Raw genomic sequence first — 20,881 nt, 5'->3', positions numbered from 1 at the left:
GACATTCTAATTCAGAGTGATTAGTTCTACAAAGAGCTAAGTGCCGGATGCTGTGGGAACACACTGAAGGGATACCCTGTTGCACTTAGGGGTTTGGTGAAGGCATCCCCGATGAGGCAATTTGCACCAATGATGAAATCTAAAAGAGACCTATACTGAGAAGGGAAAAACAATTCTTTGTGTTTCCTAAGTGGCAGAAAGAAAAGCACATTGTGTTTCAGAAGGTGTAGGCTAGAGTTCTGACTAGTGTCTCCAAGCCTCAGTTTCATCATCTCTTAAATGCAAATAATGCCTGGCCTAACCCATGAGGTCACGGAGGATCAAAGGAGATAATGCATATGAAAGTGCATTATAAACATATTATCTATCCTATCTAATAAAAGAGTAATATGCAAATTGACCACACCTCTGCTACACCCACAAGCCATGCCCACCAGCCAATCAGGAGTGAGTATGCAAATTAACCCAACCAAGATTGTTGTGGCCATGGAGCGAGCAGGAGGCTTGGGTTTCCCCGGTGATGGAGGAAGCCAAGCTTTCCGCACACCCTGGCCAGCTTAGGCCTCCACTCAAGGCTACAAAGTTTCAATTATAGAAGATAAATAAATCCCAGATACCAGGGCCTCTGCTTGGGTCGCCGGGGGGCGTGGCCAGCCTGCAAACCACCACAGGCCCCTCGCCCAGGCTGCCCCATGCCCCAAGGGAACCCCCACCCTGATCTGGGACACCCTTCAGGGCAAACCAGCTGGCCCCTACCCGTGCACCAGGCCTCTATCCTATCTAATAAAAGAGTAATATGCAAATTGACCATCATTCCAACACACAAGATTGCTGCCCCTATGTGGACACAGATGGCTGCCCCCATGTGGACACAAGATGGCCACCACAAGATGGCCAGCAGGGGAGGGAAGTTGGGAGGGACCAGGCCTGCAAGGGAGGGCAGTTGGGGGCGATCAAGCCTGCAGGGGAGGGCAGATAGGGGTGACCAGGCCTTCAGGGGAGGGCAGTTAGGGGTGACCAGGCCTGCAGGGGAAGGCAGTTAGGGGCAAACAGGCTGGCAGGGAAGCAGTTAGGCATCAATCAGGCTGGCTTGGGAGTGTTTAGGGGGTGATCAGGCTGGCAGGCAGAAGTGGTTAGGGGCAATCAGGAAGGCAGGCAGGCGAGCAGTTGGGAGCCAGCAGTCCTGGATTGTGAGAGGGATGTCTGACTGCCTGTTTAGGCCCGATCCCAGTAGCTCCACACCCCCAAATCCATGAGCTATTTGGAAAAGAATAGCTGCAGGATGTTTTGAAACTGGTAATGAAAACAGATAAACAAATCATATCAATAGTCTGTAATCTGGTCTTTGATAAAGAAGACAAAACAATGGAATTTATTGATATTGTGGACCTGCAGATTAGATATTTAGCTTCACTGTAGGATAGTGCCTACATCAGGCCTTCCCAGTAGGATTGGGCCTAAACAGGCAGTTGGACATCCCTCAAGGGGTCACAGATTGGAGAGGGTGCAGGCTGGGCTGAGGGACACCCTCCCCCCCCCCCCCCCCCCCGTGCACGAATTTCATGCACCAGGCCTCTAGTAATAATAATAAAAGCATAATATGCTCATTAGACCAGACATGACCTTCTGGATGAAGCCAAGGCAGCTGCTGTGGCTGTGACATCTGAGCCCCTTGCACAAATTTCATGCATCAGGCCTCTAGTATTTTATAATTATAAAAATTATTATTTATTTATGCCTTAAGTATCCACTAACTGGGCACCCACCATAGACCATACACAGGGGGCAGGAGTCCATTTTTAGGGTATACTGCATCGCCTCAGGCCCTATACATTACAACCTTATCTAGAACACATAACCAGATGAACGACTGAGACCCAGAATGGCTGAAGGGCCCAAAGTGCACCTGGTGGTTACTGGGAGACAGACCTGAATTAGACTTCAGCTGTCCTGATTTTCATCACATACCTTATCTCATTTACTGCTCATTCTCAGGCTGTGATCTTTGTGTTTTTTTTGTTTTGTTTGTTTGTTTGTTTATAACTTGACCAATCAGGCCTAGCTTTTTCTGAAGGCAAGAGGGACTGCTTTCTCTTGTCCTTTTCTCCACCACCACAAAATGAGCACAGGTTTGGGTATCCAGAAGAATTGTCTGGTGACAATTTTGGTGTTACAAGTGGGGCTGGGCAGTGCTATTGGAGTTTAGTGGAGGCCAGGGACGCTGCTAAACATCCCACAATGCACAGGATAGCCCAACACAACAAAATATCAGTAGTACCGAAGTTGAGAAACCCTGGTTTAAACACTATTATGACATATTATAATGTATACACTGTATGCATAAGAGAGAAATAAACTCTAGTCATCACTTAAAGTATCACAAATTCCAAAGGAATCCATAGTCATGAAAATTTTCCATACACTAATGAAAAAAAATTATGTCTGGTGGGTAATAAAACAACAGAGCACATACTCAAAGGATTTACAACCTTAGAGCTATAGATTACAATAACAAATAAATTAAAATTGACAAAAAATAGTATAGTAAATAACCTCCTAATACATCTGTAAATAAATTTAAAAAAAATATAAGCTCCACACCCCCAAATCCATGTGCTATTTGGGAAAGAATAGCTGCAGGATGTATTGAAACTGGTAATGAAAACAGATTAACAAATCGTATCAATAGTCTGTAATCTGGTCTTTGATAAAGAAGACAAAACAATGGAATTTATTGATATTGTGGACCTGCAGATTAGATATTTAGCTTCACTGTTTATCTTTGTGTGCCCAGGAGCCAACACTATACCTGGCACATAGTCAGGGCTCAATAAATATTTGTGGGTGAAATATATTGGTGCCAGAATGTTGAGCAGAACCTATTTGATCATTAATTTTTATAGTCTCTGAAATTTTCATTCCCTTGTATGAAAGAACAGCAACTACTTCATGAAGTTTGAGATTAGGCCACTTATAACCTTCACCTGGCCCTTTGCAGCTCTATGCCAGTCATGTGAGCTCCTTGGGGGCAGGGTCATGTATTAGTCATATTTTAAGCCTTGGTTTAGCAGAGTGCCTGACACATCTAGGGTCTTGATGTATGTTTGTTAAACCTTTGTTCCTTTTTGTGATACCCAACCATCTTCATTCCCACCTCCCTAACCTGATCCCATCAGTCTCTCATTTTCAAGAGATGCCTTCATCTCCGATTTGCTGGACTGTCAAGGTAATTCAGCACGAGCTGAATGGACACCTTGATTTTCCATCCTCTTCAAACCTTATACTCTTCTTGACGCTGTTCTCTGTTATCCTGTTCCCCAGTTTCATGGGGGAAGAGGTGTCTTTCTTCCTATCTTTTGATGCTCACAGTTGAACTGCTGCTCCTCTGCCCTGAGGTTGGGCGATGTGGTGCAGTGACAGAAGCAAGGGATGCTTGAAACCTTGTTTCATAATCAGAGTCACTTAATTTTTCTGAGACTCAAGTACCTTCTGTTAAATAAGAGTGAGAGCAATGATAATATCTGTGATAATACTTCAAAGGATCAATTGAGATAATGCATATGGAAGTGCTTTATAAACTCTGGACTACTCTTACAATTATTTGTAGATACTTTAGAAAGACAGGTTTTCACTCTATATATTCATTAATTGATGACAAATAAAACATAAACTTAAAGTTTATCAATAGAGTCCTTTCCTTCTATATGTATCTTCCTGATAGAAAATATTTCTGTAACTGGAAACTTTGAAGTACAAACTGCCACCTCTGGCTGAGCAGCCATTCTTTCTGAGGGGTTCACTAACCAGGTTTGCTTCTATCAGAATACTATAGAGGCCAAGAAGTCCACCATGCAGCATCTCATGAGCCCAAGCAAAATACAGCTTATAAAATCGAAAACCCATGTTGAGACAGTGCTGCGGGTTAAAAATAGTGGAAGCTGTGCATGGTGCCCTTAATGGTGCCTTAAATTACCTGTCTATAACCATCTAAGAAGACGATGGGGAAGCATATTTACAAGCCACAACCTGTGAAAATGTAAAGGACCCCCTTCTTAGCCAGAAGGAGGGACTTCAGAAGAAATAATGAGTCAGGGATCTTAGCATACCCTCTGGCTCTTTGAATTCTTAATACATAACAGAGAATTGGTTTAAGTCAATACAGTGGTGCTTGTTGACTTTCAATGATGCAATGTCATAGAAAAGACACATCTCCAGTTGGGCTGCCATTCCTTAAGCCCATGGAATCCTGGGAAGTGCTAGATTCCAAACGTACTATCTAATAGTAATGATTACTGAGATTATTATCCTTCCTTCCCATGGCACTTTACATTTCTTTTTTTCTACTGGCTCCTTTTCATGTCTCTGAATGTGTCCAGGTATTTCCCATCTTGATAAATTCTCATCTGAGCCTGCTGCCTCCTCCAGCTATTGACTTACCCCCTTGGTTATCAATAAGATTTTCAAATGCATGCTCAGCAGCATTTCCACTGTTATTCATTTTTTTAAAAGGCCTCTTTTCTCTGATTTATTTGGGACTCCGCTACAGGGATTCTGACTCTGATGTCAAGTAGACCTAGGTTAAAATTCCAGATAATAATGTGGATTAAATGATTAAATGTCTGTAAAATTCTTAGCACAACACACATCACACTGTAAGTAATCATACAATGTCAGTTGTTATTATTATTATTATTATTATTATTAATTATTATTGAAGTTTATTTTATTTTTTTGAACTTTCTTCTCCATGTGGAGATTCCATAACCTATGAAGCCTTCAGGTCTCCTCTGAGCACTAGCTTATTTCTGTAAAACCCCACTAGGATCGTCATCATCTGAAATTCAACACATCTAACATTGAGTTTTTCTTTGTATGCCCAACAAATCTTGACTTCCATATTTATGTGAATTATGCTCCTACTTTTTACTCTTTCCTCCATTGTTCTCCTCACCAAATTACTGTGCAAGTCCTGCGGTGCCTCCCTCAGAGTGTCTTTCTCATTCATCCTTTTCGATTCCTTTGGGTACTTGCGTACTCTTAAACTTGTATTTCTGTGCGTTCTAATCTAAGACACATAACATCTTTCAAAGTGTGACAGGAGTGATTGACAGATTTTTTAAAAAATAAAGACTCCTATTTTGGGAATAAAATAGAACGTGGAGAAGCCTAGCAAACATTTTTGGGAAACTCGATGATCTAAGAACATCCTCCTCCTGTGGCTGGCTAGCCGACAGGCAGCAAGGGCCCAGGAGCCCAGGAGCAGCCCTGAAAGCTTTCCTACTAACTCAGGTTCATCAGGTCAAAAAGCTTACATTCATCCACGTTTTTTAGAGCGTCTATCGGTAGTTCCCTTACATAATCAAAAGGTTTTCCTTACAAGTGACAGGATCGACTCGGGCCTGGGAGTCAGAAGACCAGGGATGCAGTGGAGAATCTGCTAGGCTGGGAGACAGGGGTCTAGTTTTCTTATCTCTAAAATGAAGAATTGGAACATGATAACTTTTATACTTATTCCATGTGTAAAATGCTTTTACTCTTCTAATGCCTGTAGCTGATGGTGATATTCTTGATTTTATCCTTAAAATGATATTGTGTAAAATTCAGAATATATCTGAGAGATGCAAATATCATTTTGGTGTGGCTATAATTCATTTACCTCTTCTCTTCCCTAAGTGCTTGAGGAAATCTGGGATAGTCTCAATATTTTTTCGCCTATTATAAAGAATAAACTTATGTGAATTAAATATATATTACTTATTATACCTGAAGTTTATTTCTCTCCAAACAGAACATTTGAATGTAGCAACGTACCTTTATACACTATGGAGAATATGAAACAACCTCACAGTGACTTTACGTACTGCATTCCATCTTGCTTTGGAAACAAATAATGTGGTTATTACATCCACCGTCTGAAATGTCTCATCAGCAGACAATGTTGGTGATGGGAAATTCCAGGCTTGTGGTTGGGAGAGAACAGACGGGAGCTCTTTCATAACAGCCCCCAGGTTGCCATTGTAGCTGTGACTTGAAAGAATTCTTTGTTCTCGGTCCAGGCTTAGCAAGCAGTTTGGGACTTTTGGTGACAGCCGGTAAGGGATCAGAGCTATAGAGTCATGGGATTCTTTCTCTGCACGACATAGTAGGAGGCAGTAGAGCAGGGCAGTTAGGAGCACAGGCTCTGCCCTAGGACAGTGTAGGTGCAGGTCCCAGTTCTACCCCTCACGAGCAACGTGTGCTCAAAGAAGTTGCTTATCCTTTCTGTATCTTATAAGAAGAGAATAATAATTCATACATCACAAGGGCTGTTGTAAGGATTTGATAACAAAGTGTTTAGATAGTAAGTACGAACACTCTCAAGTCACTATTAATGTCAGGTAACACCTCATTTTAAAATGAAGGAAGAGAGGTTCAAGGTCCCATGGTGAGTTAATGGCAAATTCAGTGCTAGGACACCACGCACAATCCCTCCCTGACCACTCATTTCTACATGTCTCTGTGTCTATGCCTCCCTTTCTATTCTGTTACCACCCTCAGTATTTATACTCAAGACTTTATCAACAGATGTATCTTCAAATAGTCATTAGGAATTGCTAAATGCTCATAGTTTGATAGAGGGCTTTAAATATATATATATATATATATATATATATATATATATATATATATATATATATACTTTTTAAAGAGAACAATTATAATTGCATTGAAAGGCATATCTTTAACTTCACTGTATCCTTTGTCCCTACCACAGTCACTGATATTTGCCAAAAGAATAAGCTACATGCTACAGGGTGGCTAGCACCTCATTTCCTTGACAGTGAATGAGTGCTACGTGCACCCCTCTGGGTAATGTAAAATCTGACAACGCTGTGCCTTCGAAGCCAACGTTACTGAGCATGGTGTTCCAGGTTACTCCTGCTCTGTCTCTTGCCAGTCACTCCTGAATCAATGCCTACCAATTCTGTTTAGTTTTACTTTTGATAATAGTCAATAAGAAAGTCAATAATCAATGCCTTAATAAGAAAGAATCAATAAAAATAAATAATAAAATACCTCAAGTTTCTAAGCCTGAATCCATTGTACATAAGTTTTGATTCCCACTCCTAAATATTTATTGTGATCACTATGTGTTTGGCACAGTACTTGCCCAGGGCCAGAATTTAAACCAACTCAGCCTGATGCTAAAGCCTGGGTTCCTGGGCTCTGCTCTATTTTGCCTCTGAAAAGTTGATGCCCATCCATTGTTAAAGATTTAGTTTAAACTGTTCTTAATTTTTAAAAAAAATTAGAAATAATCTAGATGTTCATAAATATGGGACTGCTTAAATAACTAATAATATATCTATTCATTGGAATAATATACAGAGAGGGGCCAATGTAGATTTACAGTTGTCTGTGTGGAAAATAATACAATAATTAATAAATAATAGTACAAGAATAAACTGTGTTTTGCATACTCACAACTGTATACTTACTTTTGCCCCCTCCCTGTATAAATATATAAAATAAAGATAAAAATGAAAATTCATTGACATGGAAAAATAAGGTGTTGTTGAGTGAAAATAGTTTATAAATTATTTTTAAAAATATATTTTTATTGATTTCAGAGAGGAAGGGAGAGGAAGAGAGAGAGATAGAAGCATCAATAATGTGAGAGAATCATTGATTGGCTGCCTCTTGCAGGGTATGGAGCCCACAACCCAAGCATGTGCCCTGACTGGGAATCAAACTGTGACCTCCTGGTTCATAGGTAGACCATTGAGCCACACCGGCCGGGCTATAAATTATTTTCTTCACATTTCTAGGACAACCTCATTGTCTTAAGCACATTTTAGGCTTACCGGTCCCTGAAGAGTAGGAGCTCCTTCCCCAGCATTGTCACCGCATCAAAGGACGAGCTGGAGTCACAGAGGTCAGGGTTGGATGGGTTATGAGGGGGAACATTTGGCACAGTGGGCTTCCCTGGGAATGATTTCCGAGGTCCTAGGATTAAAGCGACTTGGTCAAATGGCACTAGGAATTGAGTCTGTACACTTCTACCCCAGAGACCCACTCTCACTGCATTTGACAAGGTGATAAAGAGCATGTCTGTCGATGGCAGGCAGACCCTGGTTTGCATCCAGCTTCACTCGTTACTGAGTATGTGATAAATGCGCAAATAATCAAACCTCTCGAAGCCTCTGTTTCCTTATTAGTAAAATGGGCAGTGCAATAATACTTACCTCAGGTTTCTGTGATAATTCAAGAATGCCTGAAAGGACTTAGTACAGAGCTTGGTTCAAAGAATGGTAGCTATTATTTTATTATTAGACACTTCTTTGATAACTACAGGTGCTCTAAGTTGGAAATTTTAAAAATTGCCAATGATTGTTTCTTTGTAAGTAAGTACTTCGCTCTCAATAAGATGATAACTTTCTTATGTGTTTTCATATTATTTTCAGCCACTTCTGGGCATCCTACACTGTGCATAAGTATTTTTTTAGGCACCCCAGGAAAGACTGAGAATCCTTGTGCATTGAGGCACACTGAAGGTGTTTGCTATTTAAAGGCATCATCTCTGATATGAGTAACTCGCAGGCCAAGAAACATCTATGTAGAGAATAATTTCCCCCAACTTTTGATCCATTATGGATAGAAGTGAAGCACTATGCAATAAAGGATATAGAACCTAGAAGAGGCCTGTACATTTGTGTCACTACATGGAGAAGAGCTATCCAACAGTCATACTATCTGAACTGGTCTTTGCATGAGCAAGAAATACATTTTATTGTGCATTGCACTAGGTTCCTGAGTTCCTGAGGTGTTTATTTCAGCAGCCAGGGTTTATTATTCTCACTAATACACTTCCCCACACCCTCTGCCATATACACAAGAGAATAAATGGCCGGAAAGGGCATCTTCTGCTGGACCCACCCCTTGGGAGGACTGCTGGTGGTTTTTATCTCCCACACTATTCCTGAGGGACTATCTGCCAGCAACAGAAGCATGAGCTGCCTGAGTCATTGCCTCTGGGGACAAGTAAAGTCTGAAAACCCGGCTCCAAGGCTTAAGGGAAAATCAGTTTCTAGAATTTTCTGCCTTTTATCCATTAAAGAAAAAGTGTCAAGGTCTAAAAGTGCATCAAGATTCCTTCTTGTGAATTAATGGATTTGTCTTTTGTTACAGTTGTATATAGAGTTTCTAGGAATCCTTTATTATGTTTGAAAGAATGTTAACATGAGATAGTTTTGAGTATCTTGGGATACTTACTATCTTTGAGCCTCAGCTTTCTCAGCTATCAAATGAGAGAAACACTTCACACCCCACAGGCTGGTCATGAGGATGGTGTAGGATGACTCATGACAGGTTTTTGTAAACTGCAGATTGCCTGTGCAACTGAGTGATGTAGTTATTATCATCATAATTGTTATTTTTAGAAAAATAAGGTCACTTATCTGAAAATGGATAAAAGCACCATATAAATGAACTATGAAATACATCCATCTTCTCCAAAAATCTAAATCCTTTCCTACACTCAAGAAACAAATGATTGTATTTTCTATTGTCATTGTGGGACCATATGCCCTGGAGCAAAGATATGAAATTTAATTGCACATCTTAGAAGAAAGCAATATCCATTCTGGTAAATAAGCTCTTCACAAGAGGGCATAGTTGGGGCTGTGGTCTCTAGCTTGATCTTATCTCTGCAGGTAACTCCTGGCAAAGTATATTTTCTCTGAGTTGGAGACCAAATGCTTGTTACTTTCAGAGTTAGTTGTCAAAGAAGTATAGCGATTGTACCGTACAATGCCTGGATCCCTTTCACGTCATCCTTGGGGAGGTGAAAGCCATAGGGATGCTGGTACTTATAAGTTGGGTACATCAGTGCTGAGGGGTCTGTGGAATGGGCCAGCCCCAGTGCATGGCCAAATTCATGAGCAGCAACGGTGAATAAATTGAAACCTAGACAACATGAGAGAGAAAAAGGCAGCATCAACATAGGGTTTTATTTTCAATATCTTCTGTCTTTACGGGCAAATTTACACCCAAATTACAGTTAACTCATTTTCTTTCCATAACTGGATTATTCTGAGGTTAGTAGGTTATACTGGCACTTAGCTTTACTTACTTTCATCTAGTTCTTTCCCCCTTGGCTAGGAGAGGTTTCAGGGTGGGGGATGAGGGAAATATAAATCAACCCATTTTGTTCATGGTCAAAATGCTCAGTAGGTTGATAAACAAGGGTCTAATCAGAGCCAATAGTGGTAAAATGATAACAGTGGCAACAATATGTAGACATAGGTCACAGACACTTTACTAGTTCCCTGCTATTACAGCCTTCTCTTTTTTTATCCTCACACGTTTCACACTGAAGAGTTCCAGATGGCATGCATGATGTTCTGGAGTTTTATACCCATCCCCATCACTTCTCAGGAGAGTCCTGACTCCCTCAGGTCATTTCTGAATGTAGCCTATTTCCAAGTACAAGTAAAAAACAATAAATACTATGGAGGTGAAGAAACAGAGCTGTGTGTGGAGGAAGGGATTGATGCTTCTTGAGATTATATGCTATGAATCAGAGACCAGACAAGTCTACAGCACAACTGAGGGAGGGTCTTTCCTTTTGGATTTTTGGCTTACTTGTTTTTCCTAGCCAGCCCCCCTAGTTAAAGGGTGGCCTGGGACGTTGAACCTCAGGGTTTCATGATGGAGGCCCAGAAGAAGGTACAATATTTTCCAGGTTATGGTGAATTGTGCATATATACCATTCATTCCCATAGTCCACTTCTCAGCATTGTCGAAATGTGTATCTCCTCCCAGGCCTTCTCCAGGTGCAAATGCATGGGCTAGCGTCCCGCGGGGCCCATCGAATGGGTAGGAATCCCCATGATCTAAACAAGTGGGGAGAAATGCCAACAGCATTTAGTCCATCTAGCAATGGTGGGGGTACATAACATAACAACTTTTTGAATAGCACTGACACTTCTCGTACAAATGGATTTTCAATATTCATTTTTTATAAGAAGTTCAGTGTCAATGAGTAACCTGTCAGTTGGAAAATTAAAAGGCTATTTTATATCTCAAAGATAGTAAGCATTAAAAATAAAAAAGTTCTCCTGTTATTGTTTTTACTGTGATATCTATTAGTTGATGTGTGGCAGACTGTGAATTGTACCACACATTACAAAGGGAGACAGCACAGATGGTCATTTGACAGTGATCTCTTCCACTGGTTGGAATGTGAATGCATTGGTAGAGTGCAGCTTTCAACGTATGATTTAGCTAAGACAGTAACAGCAAATTGAACATGTGTGAGTTTTCTGTTTGAATAGCGCAATACAATACAGTACAATACAATACAATACAATACAATACAATACAATACAATACAATTTAAGGAAGTGCCAAAAATTTCTCTGTAATTTTGATAGACTTTCATGTGTAAAGCTCATGAAAGTAATAACAGTATTTATAAAACCCTAACTTTTAAAGCTTCATATATTTTTGTTTTATTATCTATATTTAATTAACACTTCTTTACAAACTGAATAGAAAAGGAGGAGGAATAAAATGAGGGATGGTGTAGAAGCTATGTTTCACAGTTTATCAGGATTTTAGTGATGTTACAACATTTTATTAAAAAACAACAGCTATGGGGGGGAGGGCAATCGGGGAAAAAGGAGACATATGTAAAACTTTAGACAATAAAAAACAAACAAACAAACAACAAAACACACACAACAGATATGCATACCCCGTTGGCACAGACACCAGTGTGGTGATGGCCAGAGGGAGAGGGGCAGGGTTGGCGGAGATGGGCAAAGGGGAGTAAATAGGGACATCTGTAATAGTGTCAACAATAAAAATTAAGTTATAAAAAAGCAAAACCTCAAAACAACAAACAAACAAACAAAAACAACAGCACAAAGTTCTGGTGTGTCATTTCCCAGGTTTAGGTGCACTGTAGGTTGTATAACCTGAGGCACCTAATGAAGTGGCAGCACAGCCCCTAGTCAGATTGTGTTTTAGGGGACAGGGTTCAAGCATGAAAGATGTTAACTCCATCACCCCAAGCTCCCCTGGCCACATTGTCCTGCCACTCTCCTGGGGTGGCCTTGGTGCTCTGGGAGCGGGACCCACCATGGGCCATTTCTAAAGGGCTTGTACTCAGGCAGCACTTGCTTGATCTTCTCTCTCCTAGTTCTAAGCAGGGTTCCCAGTCAGATTAAAATCAAGATCAAGACTTGAAATAAAAGGGACACTTAGAAATGTTATCCTTGGAGGGTAAGAGGCAGGGGCGATCACTTACTTTGCCTATAAGGAAGCTTGCTTATAAGGACGTTGAAGAGAGAAAGTCATTTCATGGCCTTTCCTTTGTCTACTAACTAGATAAGATTTCTCTTGAAAAGAGCTCAGAGAGTCCCACCAATCTCTGTGCAAAGTTATGCCTCTACTGCTTACCAGGGTGAGTAGGGATGGAGAAGCAGGCAAGTAGGAGGCAGGCCTAGTGATTCCACAAGTGGGTGCCAGACAGCAACCCCACTTTCTTACCCACTGAAGGAAATAAATGTTACTGTCAGGGCCACTGTAAAATTTATCTCCTTCAGTGAGAATTCAGAGTGGGAGATTCTTGACTAATATGGAAGGGGATATAAAGCAATGAACACCATCACGGGAATGGTATGAGGTCATGTGGCCCCCCAACCAATGGGAAAGCTAAATCTGACATTCTCTGTCCCTAATGGGGCAAAGCCATAATAAAAACATGTTACACGGAGTCCATTCTACAGCTCAGTCTAATAAAGATGAGAAATGCTGAGAACTCCTCTGGTTCTATTTTCTGGCCAGATGAAGATCACGACTTTGCCGTGATCTTGGCCTCTGCCTATCACACTACTGCGTGAAGAAGGATTGTGCTGATCACTTGGATTAAGTATTGTAGAAGGAAAAGTATTGGGACATTTCTCCTTTGGATTAGTAGACAAAATCCAAGAAGCACCACAGTACCTCCTGTTTCAAAAGATATCATGATATCTGCTTCTCCTGAATTTATTTTCACAAAGTTCAGAGGAACAGCGCTGCTCCAGGCCTGCAAAGCCATCTCTACCGCCTTGTCTACATCAGCAGAAGTCATGGAAGACGTGTATTTGGATATTCTGTGAAATAGAAGGAACATGTTTTTCTTTCAGTAAGTGCTCCTACATGAAGAAGTCAAGAAATTATATTGTCTGTATTAAAAACTTAAATATTGAACATAAATTTACAATGTAGATTTTGTCCTTCAATACAATAATTCTTATTTTGCTTTCATATTTGTTAAAGTACTGAAACATGTTAAACAATAAGAAAAATAAAGTGAAGAAATGAAAGAGTTGAGATAAGCTGGTGTTGAAAGAGTTTGCCTTTCACTACTACTATATTTTCTCTAATTTTGAAGAATAATACTTTGTGAAACATGATAAGTACCAAGAAGTCCATTTTCCCTAATGTGGTTTTAATTGAGAAGAGCTCTCTTTTTCCCCCTAAGGGACAACTGAGAATTTTCAATTGTAAAAAATAAAAATGTGGCGTTGGAAAGTTTTGCAAACTTTCATTCAAAGGCCATCAGGATTCCCCCAGGGCCTTGGGGGGAATATTTAAATAATGCATTTTAAAAGAGGAAGTGCTCTCTTGAACTGGAAAAGGCTTGAGTCTTTCATCAAGTCCTGGTATGACAGTGACATCTGCAGGAGTTTTTTGGGGGAATGGGGAGGTGGAACAAACAATTGTAGAGAGAGACTGTTGGTTTTCTAACACATGCTGCCCTGGAGTGGGGTGGGGTTGGGGAGAAGGTTCCTGGCAGCGTTAGCAGGAAGCGCTGGAGAGAGGAACTTCACCTGGGGCCTTGCTGGGATGGAATTCAGATGCAGAATGAGAAGCTGGGTCTGTGAGAGACAACCCTGAGAGCGGGACTGGGCCTACTGTCTCTCTTTCTCCAGCTTTTAGTACAGTGCCTTGCACACAGTAGGTATTTAGCAAATATACTTGATAAATGGATGAACTGATGAATAAAAGTTAATGGTTTTTAGGGCCTACTTGGTGGTTCTGAAATTTTAGGACCCATGATAACTACCGAGGGAGATTTTAAAATTATACAGGTGTAATCCAGAAATCTGCATTTTTGCAAGTGTCCTAGGTTATTCTGATGCAAGTGGTAAAATCTCAACCAGAAACCATCAGAGGTAATCCTGGGGGCCCAAAAGAAGGGGCCATGCCTCACGGAGTCCGGGCATGGTGAATAGCTCAACGCAGCACTGGAGAGGGGAAACCAGAAGGACCCTTAAAGGGACCATTTCGTGCGTTCACAATATGCCTAGACCCCTGTATAACAAGAATCAGTTGTTTATCACAATTCTGTGTAGTTAGCACCTTGAATTTCCCTTATAGTATGGACAAGTCGGCCTTAACTTTGAGCCAACTGTATGCTGGGCTGGAGAAGGCAGAGACAGAGAAAGGGAGAGCACCAGGAGAGAACAAGGAAAGTCCCAACCCCAGGTCTAGAGATTGATAAACAATAGTGATAATAGCTAATATTCTTTGAATACATACTATGGACTAGACACTGTTCTAAACACTTTTTTTTTAACATGGGCCATAAAATTTTCACAACACCTTAAGAGTTAATCATAATAATCAACATTTTATGATTCATCAGGATTTGATCCCAGTTCTATCTGACTTCAAAGCTTATACACACAAGCACTATGAAAAATTTGTCTTTTAAAATCCTCTGTTGTAAGAAGTTATTCTGCAATCCAGTAGCTATGTAGACAGAGTACTAGGCCTTTTGTGACGGGGTAAGGAGTTATTCAGGAGCAAGCGTGGATGGGCAGTGGGAGTGTTGAGGCTGTTTTGCGGCTGCCCAACTTATCACAAGAATATTACACTTCTCCAAGTCCCACATTATCCTGATCTATGCCCCTTGTTTTGCTGTGCATATTCACAGACTAAAATTCTATGATACAATTCAAGAAAATGAAGGAAAAGATTCCACAGGTTTATATAAATTTTTCCTGTCTTATCCTAATCATCTCATAATCACTTATCGATAGTTTTCCATAAGGGGAACAAATGCTTTGATTTTTGTGTGTGTCTTAAGAAGAAGCCAATGGTAATAATTGTGTTCAGAGCTCCACCTTATGGACTCAGAAGCTCATAGCAGCTAACAAGTGGCCTCGTTTGGGCCCTCGTTTGATCACGGGGACTAACAGGGGTTCTGATTCAGTTTAACAACTGGCTCTCAGATGAGAAACCTTGATTTGTAGGGTTTGCAGATTTTCATCTTCTAAACACTCTCACTATGGCTAATTTCTAGCTACCAACTTGCCACCACGGAACACAAACTTGGGAAGAATTGAGCAACGGCACATCAGTTTCCCCATACAAATAGAATACATGTCAATGACTTCGTGAACATAGGTAAATGTAGTATAATAATTAAAAAACAATGTTTTGTTTTTACCTCTGTTTTTAATGTAATTTATTTAATTGTAAGATTATATAACTTAGTTTTTAATAATGGCTCTGTTTAGCAACCAGCTCACAAAATTCTTGGAAACTTAACAACTGGCTGCAACATTGCAGAAAATGTCAGGATTGGCTGTTGTGAGCTGTTAGTAGCCAGCTCCTGCGCAACACCGCTGCCACTGTTTTAACAGCCCAGCCTTTCTCCAGGCCCAGATATCGACCAGATGTGCTCCTCCAGACAACGAACTCTGATCCTGACCCTGGTCTGGCTCTCCGGTGCCCTGGATTCAAGTCCAAACTGCTTTTTTTAAAAAATATATTTTATTGATGTTTTTACAGAGAGAAAGGGAGAGGGATAGAGTTAGAAACATTGATCAGCTGCCTCCTGCACGCCCCCTACTGGGGATGTGCCCGCAACCAAGGTACATGCCCTTGACCGGGGATCCTTGAGTCTGCAGGCCGAAGCTCTATCCACTGAGCCAAACCGGTCAGGGCAAACTGCTTAGCCTCCTGTTCTAGCGCCCTCCGGCTGCTCCATCCTCGCTTTCCCCCACTGCTCTTTCTGCGCCCTCTACTCCGCACGCCCTGCTCACTGCCCTGCCGCTCCAACACCAGGCCATTCCACTCCCTGCAGCTATTTGCTTGGTCTGCTTTTCTACTTGGAAAACCTCTACATTTGCGAGGTCTTGGGCAAAAATAGAAACAGGAGCTGCCCTGTTTCCATGCCGCCTCTGTCTGGCATGCAAGAGGCCCATAGGTCCACTGGCAGACTGCCTACTTCCCACCCCACCCTCAGGCGGAGGGATGGGCACCATGTGAGATCCCTCCAGCGGACCTGCGAGGGAAGCCTGCGCTGACCCCAGAAGTGGGACCAGGCTGCTGGGATGGAATTCTATGTGATGACCTAGGGCACAGGGAGGATGTAGGTTCTGGTTGGGCATGTCCCCTCGGACTACACAGAATCCCTGCCCTGGGCAGGAGGAGGCTAGAGGGTGACAGTGAGTATGGAGGTGGAGGTGCGGGGCGGGGGGGGGGGGGGGGGGGGGAGGTATAGAGTGGGGGGAGGGGGAACCTGGGGCTGAGGGCCCACAAAGGACAAATTATTTCCAAAATTGAATGCCTATGGTAGGTACTTAATAAGTCATCAATAAATGACCTTTTCAAGCCATGAAAATTAATTTATCGATGGGTGAGTTTTATCATGTCCTTCTGATTGAACAGGTTGTTTTAAGAACACGGGTAGATACTGTCAGATTATTAACCCTAGACTAGATTATTTTTCTTTAAAGATAAATGTGTTGTCTCTAACTGGTAAAATTGTAATACTTAAGATGGCCAGCAATTACAGTCATCCTGAAATCTTATTTTCTAGTGAATTCTCCATTGTCATTGCCTAAAGATTGACTTAAACATTCTTTCTTGTGGTTGTGATGAGTCATGATATTTATACAGAACAGAAGGAAGATTTTTTAAAAGAAAAAAAGGGAAGTCAGAGAGGTGTTTCTGTCTGAGTTTGGAAAGACTCAGATCTCATTACCTGTAGGTCAAGGTATTTTTTTTCCATTTGGGTTCACCTGGGAAGAGGCGGTAGTTTGCCACATCAGGGACTCCGCAGCGAGGCCTCTTGATCACGTCCATTGTGGACCGGTCTAACTTCCCTGTGACTTGAAGGCCAAAGAATGCTTGTAGCTCCTTAATCTTCTTTACTATGGAGTTGCTTCCTCGCACAACCATCTCACCAACCTGGTGCCCTCCTTTCTTTGTGTAGTACTTGTCAAGATATGCCTGAAAGGGAGAGGCAGGCTGACACCGACAGCACAGTCTTGGGGAGTACACTCATGCTCAGGTAATATTTTCTGGATATATGAAAAATAGTGTGCAGAGTATATTTCCATTTTTGAAAAAATTTAGATATATTTGCATAGGTAAAACTTAGAAAGATATACAGTGTGCCAAATTACTAACAATAATTATATTTTGGTAGTGGGAATGTTAGTTAGCTAGTTACTTTATTTATTTACTTATTATTATTTTTGCTCACCTGCATTTTATAGTTTCCCTACAATGAATAGGTATTGTAAGAGAGAAAAATAATGGAAGGAAAAAGAACAGTTTCCACCCATGAATCATTTATTAGCCCTTGACATCTGGACCCAATTTGTGAAACAGATTCTCTTAGTCCTCTGGCGAGCAGTTATTGGTATCATATTTTCCTTAGACACCAGTGTTTTTAACTCTCAGAGGCTTTGTGCTCCAGCCTCTCACCTTATGCAAAGGTAGAGGTTCAATCTGTTTCCCTGCTGCGGCTTTTAATCAGTTCAGGTGTGTTCAGTGTGTGGGGTTGAACTTGTTTCTGTGGGGCAGGTTTCCTGGGACAGGCTCTTTGTCCCTTGAGACAAGTAAAAGTAATCATCCTACATAATAAAACCCTAATATGCAAATCAACCGAATTGTGGAACTACCAGCGGCAGAAAGACCCATGCTATGACAGCACACTGACCACCAGGGGACAGACCCTCAATGCAGGAGCTGCCCCCTGGTGGTCAGTGCGCTCCCACAGCGGGAGTGCCACTCAGCCAGAAGCTGGGCTCATGGCTGGTGAGCGCAGTGGCGGTGGCGGGAGCCTCTCCTGCCTCCGCTGCAGACGGGTGGTAAGGAGTGAGGGGTCCCAGACTGCGAGAGCCCTGAACTACAAGAGGGATGTCTGACTGCCAGCTTAGGGGGGATCAAACCTAAGCCGGCAGGCAGACATCCCCCAAGGGGTCCTGGACTGCGAGAGGGCACAGGCCGGGCTAAGTGAACTCCCCCACTACCCCCCACCCAGTGCAGGAATTTCATGCACCGGGCCTCTAGTACATTAAAAAGCTTTCATTTGCTCATAAGGCTTAAACCTCTCATATATCATTCAAAATGCTTTTCTATGACTGCTTAGGTGAAGTGAATGAGGCAGAGTCACACAAATGCAGAATCAGAACCTGCTGTTGATCCAACTTATTTCAGGAAAATAAACAAGGAACAGCTAAAGATTTATATATACATTTTTATTATATGTAAAATTTTATATTTATACATTATATATAAGGCATTTTGTTGCCTATAAATAGTATTTATTTATATATTCCATGAACTATACACTTATTTATATTCTACATAAATTATGTATATTTTTATTTACATGTTATATATACATATTTCTATATGTAAATAATAAAACATTGGCAGCAATCTTAATGTTTAACAATGGGTGATTTGTTAGATATAGTATTATATATTCATGTGAAGTAACACTAGACCTTGGGTAATACCTCCAGGGTAATGCTGGCTTCGTAGAATGAGTTGGAAACATTCTTTCCTCTTCGATGTTTTGAAATAGTTTAAGAAAGATAGGTATGAATTCTTCTTTAAATGTTTGGTAGAATTCACCTTTGAAGCCATTGGGTCCTGGACTTTTATTTGCTGCGAGTTTGATTACTGCTTCAATTTCATTGCTAGTATCAGTCTGTTTAGATATTTTATGTTTTCCTGGTTCAGTCTTGGAAGGTTGTATGCTTCTAGAAATTTATCCATTTTTTTAGATTGTCGAATTTGTTGGCATATAATTGTTTGTAGTATTCTTTAATGATTCCTTGTATTTCTGTGGTGTCTGTTGTGGCTTCTCCTTCATTTATGATTTTATTTATTTGGGATCTTTTTTTTGTTTTGTTTTGATAAGTTTGGCTGAGGGTTTGCCAATTTTGTTTATCTTTTCAAAGAACCAGCTTTTGGTTTCATTTATCTTTTCTATTGTTTCTTTTTAAAATTTCTATTTCTGTTCTGACCTTAATTAGTTCCATCCTATTTACTTTAAGTTTTGTTTATTCTTCTTTTTCTAATTCCTTTAGGTGTAAAGTTAGATTGTTTATTTGGGATTTTCCTTGTTTCTTGAGGCAGGCCTGTATGGCTATGCACTGTTCTTCTTGGAAGAATTATCCAATGTTCTGAGAGCCTATATCATTCAGAGAACTTTCTTGCCAAAATTAGGTCAAAGATCTTAGCACGCAACAGAACCGTCCCATTCACTTGCCTCCCTTCCCATCCCCCACTGTTAAATCACAGGGTTTATTGGTTCAGGTGGTCCCCTCTTCACTTCTCTTTCAACTTTGAGAGATAAAAACAATGGAGTCCCAGAGAGTCTGCCCCAGCAAACCAGTGGCCCAGGTCTCCCCTAATCCTCATTCACTGCATTTTCTTAGTGTCCTTCCTGAGAATTTAAAGTTTAAAACTCAGAGTTAAGTATGCTTCAACACAAGGTGAAGTTCAAGATATGGTTTCTTCAATATTTATTTCCACTTTGGCTAAGTCACAGAAAGGGAGTTGTGAGAACTTTTGATGCTGTGTGATAAATCCTAATAGAATTTTCCCTAGGTTTTTGGAAATTCCTTTAAATTCTTTTGATTTCAGCTTTCTCATCTATAAGATAGGGTTGGTATCTGTCCTACTGACCACAGCAGTGTGAGGATCCAATGAGATCCTCATTGTGAAAAGTGCTTTTTAAAAAAATATATTTTTTAATCCTCACCTGAGGTGGGAGGATACTTTTTCCATTGATTTATAGAGAAAATGGAAGGGAGGAGAGAGAGAGAGAGAAAGAGAAACATCAATGTGAGTGAGACACATCAATGGGTTGCCTCCTGGATGTGCCCTGACCTGGGTCCAGTATTGAACCCACAACCCAGGAATGTGCCCTTGACTGTGAATCGAGCCTGAGACCCTCTGACGCTCTAATCACTGAGTCATTTCGGCCAGGGCTGAAAAATGCTTTTAAATGTACCAAAATATTTAAAAATGTACATATCCTATATAATAATGAGCTAATATGCTAATTAGACCGGACGGCAGAATGACCTTCCAGAATGACCTTTCAGAGCGACCAGTGGGTGGGGGCGGGGCCGTGGGGCCCTAAGGGCCAAGCCCCTTGCACAAATTTTGTGCATCGGGCCTCTAGTATATATATAATATTTTACTCATTAATTCCACTTCTGGAAATTTATCCTGAAAAAGTAATCCTTTAGATTAGGCTGATGTACAAAGATGTTCATAGAAACATTATTCATATGGAAATAATTTATATGTCCAACAAAAGAAATTATTCAATTAAAACTCACTTATAAAGGAGTGCACAAAAGTAGGTTCTCAGTTGTTCATATGGAAAAAGACATGCATTCTGATTATTACAATAGCTTTATTAACTCTGGGTTTTGTGTACTCACAACTGTAAACCTACTTTTGCTCACCCCTGTATTCTGGAATATGTGTAACTCTTCAAAACAATGTTCATGAAAATAGTATAAAAATAAATACTTTCTTGTGACATATAATTACTGAGAAAGGTAGGAACCAAATATAATAACAA

General features: G+C 40.8%; 1 protein-coding gene across 1 annotated transcript in view; it reads right to left on the bottom strand.

Annotated features, from left to right (window-relative positions):
* The window catches only part of MMP20 (matrix metallopeptidase 20), a gene marked incomplete at both ends in the record, with an annotated part of 40,286 nt that overhangs the window by 15,854 nt on the left and 3,551 nt on the right, over positions 1–20,881 (bottom strand). The window contains 5 exons of the mRNA XM_080642899.1: positions 7,845–7,986; positions 9,784–9,945; positions 10,749–10,874; positions 12,991–13,139; positions 17,027–17,274. Of these exons, the coding sequence (XP_080499025.1) occupies positions 7,845–7,986; positions 9,784–9,945; positions 10,749–10,874; positions 12,991–13,139; positions 17,027–17,274 (827 nt within the window). The remainder of the gene's footprint in view (positions 1–7,844; positions 7,987–9,783; positions 9,946–10,748; positions 10,875–12,990; positions 13,140–17,026; positions 17,275–20,881) is intronic.

Source organism: Plecotus auritus (genome assembly GCF_963455305.1).
Source record: "Plecotus auritus genome assembly, chromosome: 9".
In the NCBI taxonomy this organism is placed as follows: domain Eukaryota; kingdom Metazoa; phylum Chordata; class Mammalia; order Chiroptera; family Vespertilionidae; genus Plecotus; species Plecotus auritus.
Note: the sequence above shows the minus strand (reverse complement) of the source record. Positions and strands in the feature narration are given on the sequence as shown.